The 8,456-nt window shown below is 39.0% G+C and overlaps 1 protein-coding gene across 1 annotated transcript; it reads right to left on the minus strand.

Annotated features, from left to right (window-relative positions):
- Window positions 1-1,138: 1,138 nt before the first annotated feature.
- FAM216B (family with sequence similarity 216 member B) lies at window positions 1,139-8,104 on the minus strand. The gene is made up of 4 exons (XM_033233799.1): window positions 8,069-8,104; window positions 5,564-5,676; window positions 3,085-3,205; window positions 1,139-1,384 (listed from the first exon to the last, which is right to left on the minus strand). Exons 2-4 carry the CDS (start codon window positions 5,660-5,662, stop codon window positions 1,185-1,187), a joined length of 420 nt encoding a protein of 139 aa, XP_033089690.1. The 5' UTR covers window positions 5,663-5,676; window positions 8,069-8,104; the 3' UTR covers window positions 1,139-1,184.
- Between the last annotated feature and the right edge of the window lie 352 nt (window positions 8,105-8,456).

An 8,456-nucleotide genomic window follows, 5' to 3' on the forward strand; every position in this document is an offset into this window, starting at 1 on the left:
TGCACAGGCCTCTGCTGCTTCCCCTGTTGTTTTTTTAGCTGTGCCCTGTCCCCAGAGGTGGAGTCTACAGAGAAAGGCAGGTTTCCTTGAGCTGCTGTGAGCTCCACCCAGTTCGAGCTTCCCAGCAGCTTTGTTTACCTACTTAAGCCTCAGCAATGGCGGGCGCCCCTCCCCCAGCCTCGCTGCTGCCTTGCGGATAGATTGCTGCAGACTGCTGTGCTAGCAATGAGGGAGGCTCCGTGGGCATGGGACCCTCCCGGCCAGGTGTGGGATATACTCTCCTGGTGTGCCCGTTTGCTTAAAGCGCAGTATTGGGGTGGGAGTTACCCGATTTTCCAGGTGTTGTGTGTCTCAGTTCCCCTGGCTAGGAAAAGGGATTCCCTTCCCCCTTGCGCTTCCCAGGTGAGGTGATGCCTCACCCTGCTTCAGGTCTCGCTGGTCAGGCTGCAGCAGCTGACCAGCACCGATTGTCTGGCACTCCCTAGTGAGATGACCCCAGTACCTCAGTTGAAAATGCAGAAATCACCGGTCTTCTTTGTCGCTTGCGCTGGGAGTTGGAGACTGGAGCTGTTCCTATTCGGCCATCTTGCTCCGCCAGGAGGTTCTAATTCAAAGGAAACTTTTACTTTGAAAGGTTTAAAAGTCCTTTTACTCTACAGATGTTATGTGGAAAGGCTTGCTTACTCTCGGCTCCATTGCTCTTAAACCTCTTGGTCTTGCTGGCAACATTTTTATGAATCAGAGATTATTTTTAGGTCTGGGGTTTATATTAGAAATTATTCACTGTCGGCTGGGCGTGGTGGCTCAAGCCTGTAATCCCAGCACTTTGGGAGGCCGAGACGGGCGGATCACGAGGTCAGGAGATCGAGACCATCCTGGCGAACATGGTGAAACCCCGTTTCTACTAAAAAAAATACAAAAAACTAGCCAGGCGAGGTGGCGGGTGCCTGTAGTCCCAGCTACTGGGGAGGCTGAGGCAGGAGAATGGCGTGAACCCGGGAGGCGGAGCTTGCAGTGAGCTGAGATCCGGCCACTGCACTCCAGCCTGGGCCACAGAGCAAGACTCCATCTCAAAAAAAAGAAAAAGATATTATTCACTGTCATTCAACAAATATGCACTAAGTACCCACTAGATACTAGGGATACATGGGCAAACTTCCTATCTCGGAAAATGCTGCCAAGTCTCAGTTCCTGAGCGTTTGGCCCTTTTTACTTTGGGCCCTAGGTAGAACCACAGATACAGGTAGTACTGATGGACATCTTCTTGTCATGGCTGAAGTTTTCTGGGAAATGGTTCTTTGAGGAGCTACCTTGGCTGAGGCTCTCTTGGTTGAATCTCTAAGCACAAGAGCATAAGACAAGGCTTCCCATTGAGTAATATAGCCTAAGGGAAAGAAATGAGAGAAACTTCAAAATCAACAATTTTACAAAGCAAATGAGAAAACAAAACAGCAAATATTTGCTTATGTGTACACAACTTTTTCTACTCTTGTGGTGAGCATGCCCAGATTATATGATATTTGAAGACTGGAAGTGTATTTTTCTTCTTTTGCATTTCTCATTCAATAAGTTAATAAACAGTCATTGATTAACATGTCAAATTATTTGGAAAGGGACTTGAGCCATGATATCTTCGATATCAAACTTTCTTCAAACCAGAAGGATATATTTGATCTCTCTCGGTGTTTCTCAACATGTAGTCTGCAGACCACCAACTGGTGAATCACTGGGCTGAGGCCACATGCTTTTTCAAAATGCTAATTAAAAATGCAGATTTATGACTCTACTCTAAAGACCTTCTGAATCAGAAACTCTGAGGGTTAAGCTTGGAAATCTGCATTTTGATAAGGTACCTGGTGGATTTTATATACACTAAGCATTGAATACTTCTGCTTCTGGATTCATGGGCTTCTATGCAATTTTGCTATAAAAACAAAGCTATTAGATGATGCTTCTAGTGACACTTCAGACAATCATGGGGACCAGACTGAATCCCGGCTTCTCTGTTTACTATTCAATAGTTGCATGACCCTGGTCAAGCTATTTAACTTGTCCATGTTTTAGTTTTCTCTTCTGTAAACTGTAGGTCATAAAGACACCTACCACATAGAGGTGTTTGAGTGTTAAATACAATACCTGCAAGGTTCTTAGAAGAGCACCTGACACATAGGAAGCCCTCAATAAAAGGTACCTATTGTTATTGTTTTTATTAAATCAATTGCAAAAACCATGCCTTCCGTTTGTGTAAATACAAAAACAACAGCATAAAGTAGATGTGCTAAAGCCAAGTGAGTAGATTTTTGTTTAAAAAGCACTCTAGTGGAGTTAGGAGAACAGTATGATGAAGGGCAGCCAGCAACTGAAAGCATTTCCTGCCAAGAAAAGGGACTACAACAATTATGCCTTTCGGTAAATTGATGCTTACAATTTGTGAAGGTCTTTCACAACCATTATTTCATTTGTGCTTCATAAAATCTAAAGAGGTTGAAAGAAGAAGAGAGACGGCAGAGGATGGGGCTGAAAATGTATAAACTTCGGGAGGTGACAGCTCTGGCTTGAAGTCCTAACTAACATTTATTACCTGTGTGTGATCTTGATCAAGTTACATAACCTGCCTGAGCTTCCATTTTCTATGCCATAAATTGGAGATAAAATGAGATATCGTATGTAAAGCTCTTGGCACAATGTCTGGAACGTGGTCAATGAGCAATAAATGTAACTATTATTGTCGTGAGTAAGCCTCTGAGTTTGCACACAGCAAGGAGCTGAGCTGTGCTTTGAGCCTCCCCTGGTTTTCTAAGCCCAGACCCATTGATTTACTTAAGTTCCCACAAATCTCAGAGAGTTGACATTTTATCACAATCCATACTTGAATTTCTTTAAGCCCTAGTAATTTACCCATAAAACCTTGCTTTCCATTGTCAAGAATAAGCACTTTGAAACTTGGTTAACCAACTACCAGGTTGATAAAATAGCACGCCAGTAGATGCCATTGTACTTGAATTATTTATCTGGAAACGACTTCTGGCTACAGCACAAGTTGATTCCTTAGGTGCTTAGTTTGGATCACGTAGTTAAACTTACCAAGCAGCTGTTGGTGCTGAAGGCTGTGAATGTAGCGGGTCTGCAGGGCCTCCCACTGGGGCCTGGAGTTGTAAATCCTCATAATGCTGTAAAAGTAGCGCTGTTGCCCTTGGTTGAGGGCCTGTCAGAACAGAACAGGTGATTTTGATGAGTCTGTGGCGTTCCACAGCTTTCAAATTGTGATGTGTTCAAAGCTAACTTTTATGGAAATAAGAGGCTTCTCTTGCTAAACATATATATATTTTTAATGTGCAACAATTGGAAAATAACAATTGGGGCGTTTTCTCTCTTCATTTGCTTAAACAGCCTTCTGCTAATCTGTATGATGATGAAAATATGTGAGTAAAAAATTCTAGGTAATTGTCTTGAACTGAGGGACATCTAAGGATTTACAGGCTCTTATAATTTCATTAATCTTTACTGAGGAAAGTAGGTTGTGATAAGCTACACAGAGCTGAAGTATGCTAGGCCTCTGGACTGGTAGAAAATTTCCCACTGAAAGTTCTCAATAAGCAAGGGAAATAGATGGATGAATAATGTGGTAAGGGTTCATTATATCATTAGTAAAAAGGTGCCGTGAAAACAAGGAATGTAAACAAGCTCCCTAAACAGTCAAGGAAGGTTTCCTAAATGAGATGATCATCTTATCTGAGTCTTAGATGAGGAGTTTCCTTAAGGGACTAGAATACTGGTTCTCAAATGGCATGCACAACACCTGGAAACCTGTTAGAAATTCTAACTTTTTTTTTTTTTTTTAGATCAAAGGGAACATAGAGTCTGATTGTGAAAAGACTGTTAGGAGAAGATGATGGAAACCTTTTAGCTATGTTAAGAGTTTAAGGATTAACTATCCTATGAGGAGCCATCAAAGATCTGTAAGGCAGTGGCTTTCAACAGGGATGATTTTGACCCCCAGGGGACATTTGGCAATGCCTGCAAAATGTTTTTGATTGTCCTAATTGGTGGGAGGAGGAGGGGGTGCTCCTTACATTCAGTGAGTAGAGGCCTGGGATTTGCTCAGCATCCTGCAAAGCACAGGACAGCTTCCTACGCCTTTCCAACAAATGATCCCACCCAAAACACCATACTCTCAACTGACCAGATTTGCATTTAAAAAAATGGCCCTGCATTGGAGAATGGGCTCAAGGAAAGAGATCATTGGTAGAGAGACCATTTAGAAGGCTACTTTCTTAAAGGTAGAAAGAAATAAGAAGGGTCAAGACTTCAATTACTATTACATACCTAAGATATCTTAAGTGTTCATTATATACTGTGCTCAGCATTTTGTCTTCGCATTTGCATGTATTTTGCATGCACAATCTCTTAATTTTCAATAATCTGAGGAGATGAACAATTTATTCTGTTCACTTTACAGATAGGGAAACAGATAGTGGCATCAACATTCTAGAAAAATCAAGATAAAATAAGTTCACCGTAGGCCAAAAAATTCAAAACAATAATAGAGTTTTCAAAATGAGTTAGTAACTATGCAATAAAAACTAAACTTAAGATAATTATATGTAAAGGTAGAGTAAGGTGACTTTTACCTGTTAGACATTTTGTGTGGGCCTGAAATTTGTGAGTTAGCATTTTGTTTTGTTTTTATCTTTTTGGCCTTAATATCAAAAATCTATCTGGAGTGAAAGTAGCAAAGCCAAGTGCCTCATAATTTGAGACACTATTTCAGCTTTAGTTTCTGAAGTAGATATTTTAAAGGATAATATATTTGAAGAGAATGAATTCCACTCCTGAATAACTAATTTTGCCTTTTAAAATGATTGAGAACAAGATAATATGAAAATTGGAAGCCAATTTCAAGAGCAGAACTCCAAAGTGCAATGGGAGTTCACATAGAAGATAAAAATCTTAAAAGTGATGATTTTATTTTACAAAGCAAAAAATGTCTACTTCTTTTCCTTAGTAAAACCCTAAACTTCCTAAATGAGAAGTAGCATGTAACATTACTAATATTTTTACCGTGTTGTTGATCCTTCCTTGAGGTTTTAGGAGAGAACTGAAATTTTCACAGCCTATTTATGAGAATGGCTTTAACTAACTTTGACTAAAAGGAGCTCTTCAAAAGGCAGCCACAGTGTGGCCAATTAGTAAGTTTCCCATCGCTGACAGTGGGTCAGCCATGAAGAGGTGACCATCTACCAGAGCTCCTGAAATGGGGCGGGTGTAGGAGGTTACCCAAGTGCTCATTCATTCACTCATACATGACCTTTAACATTCAGCAAGGGCTTATTTTGGGACAAATATTCTTCCTAATACTAGGTAAACAAAGACAGCAGAAAAAGTCCTGAGACCTTGAAGGACAGACAGGCCACTATCTGAGAAAGAAAAGAAAAGAAAAGAAAAGAAAGAAAAGAAGAGAAGAGAAGAGAAGAGAAGAGAAGAGAAAAGAAAAAAGAAAAGAAAGAAAAAAAGAAAGAAGGAAGGAAGGAAGGAAAGAAAGAGAGAGGAAGGCAGGCCATACCTTTAGTAAGGAAGTGTCATAGATGGAGTGAGGAACTCGAATGAAAGGAAGCTGTGGAACATTCCAGAGCTTTTGTTGTCTTTTCCACTTTTGTCCCATCGTTTACCCTGTACCTCCAAGAAACAACAAAGCATAGCATAAAATTTCTTGTAGCTCAACCATTTTTGGGGACACACTTAAGTAAATAAGTAGCAAGTGAATGAATTTTTAAAAATGTAATTTGTTCTAAGGGATAGGAACATTTGCTCACATTTCCAAGTAATTGGACATCACCACACTACTTAATTCCACACCTTTTCTTAGTCTCACCCTTTATTTATGAAAATAATTATTAATTATTTATGAAGTTAAGGAATAATTCAGAGTCCTTGTCTTTCTGTTTAACTGTTTGGAACAGGTGGGTTGTAGAGCATGCTATTTTTATAATAGTAATTTTTTTGATAATTTTAAATACGATCGATTATCATATCTGATTCTAAAAGTAATATATATTGTTTTGGAAGATTTGGAAGAATTTAAAAATTGAAGAAGAAAATAAGATTACTCATACAAGTTGAGCATCCCAAATCTAAAAGTCCAACATCTGAAATGCTCCAAATCCAAAACTTTTAGTGCCCACATGATGCTCAAAGGAAATGCTCATTGGAGCATATTGGATTTTGGATTTTTGGATTTGGGAGGCTCAACTAGCAAAGATAATGCAAATTTTCCAGAATCAAAAAAAAAAAAAAAAAAAAAATCTGAAATTCAAAACACTTCTGGTCCCAAGCATTTTGGATAAGGCATACTCAACTTGTATCTAACTATCTACAATTATTGTTAGTATTTGGTTGATTTCCTTTTACTTATTTATTTATATATATTTTGTGAGACAGAGTCTCACTCTATCACCCAGGCTGGAGCACAGTGGTGTGATTATAGCTCACTGCAGTCTTGAACTCCTGGGCTCAAGCCATCCTCCCACCTCAGCCTCCTAAGTAGCTGGGACTATAGGTACACACCCTACACCCAGTTATTTTTTAAATTGTTAGTAGAGATAATGTTCCCCAGACAATGTTCTCCCTATGTTCCCCAGGCTAGTCTCCAACTCCTGGGCTCGAGTTATCCTCCACCTCAGGCTCCCAAAGTGCTGGGATTACAGGTATGAGGCACCATGCTGAGTTTCACTTTCCTCTTATTTATTTATTTTTTCTGTGTACATTGTGTGTAATTTTAGAAAAGGGAGATCATAATTTATAAGTTTTGTGCGCTTTCTCAGATCATTAAGTATTCCTTAAAAATATGATTTTTAATGATAGTATAGTATGCCTTTACATCATTCTCCACTTCTTGCAAATTTAGATGTGCAATTTTATAGCATTGTACTATAAAATAAACTATTAAACTTGTCATGTTTCTACTTGCATGACAAAGACACAGAATAAAGGAGTCACATTTGCTATGATTAAGTCTCCTTTCCTGGTGATTTAGGGTTTAGAGTCTGAAGGGTGTATAATAATATGAATTTAACAATCCAGCAAGAGTAGACATATTGGAATCAGTTGCCAAGTCACAGAGTGCAAACCCAGAGTATTTTCCCCTCTGCTTACTCCTTTGTCTTTGTTAGCAGTGTGAATTACTGAATTATACAAAGTAAGACCACAGCAAATCAAGCATAGTAACAATCTGCTAAACATAGATTATTATCAATACCTGCACCATGTACTCACTGAAGAAAATAAACTATAATAGAGGCTGTATGGCCTTTAGAACTAGAAAGACTTGAATTTCTTTCCTTCCATAAGCCTCAGCCCTCTCATCCTTACGACAGCAGTTACAATGCCTACCCCATTGGGTGTTTGATTCACTGAAATCGTGAATATAGAATGCTCTCACTTTATGCCAGTTTCTTGTCTCTCTACCCAACCTTCATGCATGTTCAGACACACAAACACATAGGCACACATAGGTTCACAAACACACACATGCTTAAGGAGTATTGTAATACGTGTGGAGACTCGTTTGAGTTCACACGTCAAAGGTTCCATTCTTCCAGAAGAGAAATTTATTAGGAAAACATTAGTCAACATCTCTGTGTGTACTGTTTCTGCTATATAAACGTATAAATTAAACTATAAATATTTTAAATGTGTGCACTCCAGAAACCATACCAACCAAGATATATTCTTTTAATAATCTCTGTGATTGACGCTTATACTCTATCCTGTACTCAAATCATTTCAATAACCCTCCTCCCATTTTCCAGATCTGTAGAACAGAGAATAAATATGCTTCAAGCTGAAAAGATTTCTTGTCTCCTCAAATAGCATAAGGAAATGACGGATGCTCTTTCTTATGGCAACAATTCATGTATGCTTTTCTGGGGCTACTGCTGAATAAATTTACCTATTCAAGTGGCCTATACCTGATACAATTTGATTAAAATACTCATGGAATTCAGAGAGAAAAACATCTATAAAATAATATATCTGAAACAAAACACAGATTTGCCTAAAAAGAACTTACCCTATACTGTAGTTCCCCCACTTTTAAAAGCTGGCATTCATATTCAGTGTAGTTTTCTTATGCGGACTCTGTTCATATGGTGGTGGTGGTGGAAGCCTGTTGATACGCTGATATCCAAGCAACATCATGTGATGAAACAAAGAGCTGGGGAAATCTGGCTGCATGCCTTTCTTCACTTCTGGGTAACATTCAGCTACACAGTTTGATATTTTTTCTTCCAAATTTTGTGCCTAATCAAGTGTCATCTTCTAAATCTACCGTTATCTGTGTTCTATGCAGATATGGTGGAGTAACACGCATACAGGCTGAGATTCTAAATATTAAAGGTCAAGAAATCCATCAGGGCAATGGGCCATGACATAAATATTTCCAAAATTTGGAGTCAGTA

Source organism: Trachypithecus francoisi, unplaced genomic scaffold (assembly GCF_009764315.1).
Source record: "Trachypithecus francoisi isolate TF-2019V2 unplaced genomic scaffold, Tfra_2.0 Contig01461, whole genome shotgun sequence".
NCBI classification, from domain to species: Eukaryota; Metazoa; Chordata; class Mammalia; order Primates; family Cercopithecidae; genus Trachypithecus; species Trachypithecus francoisi.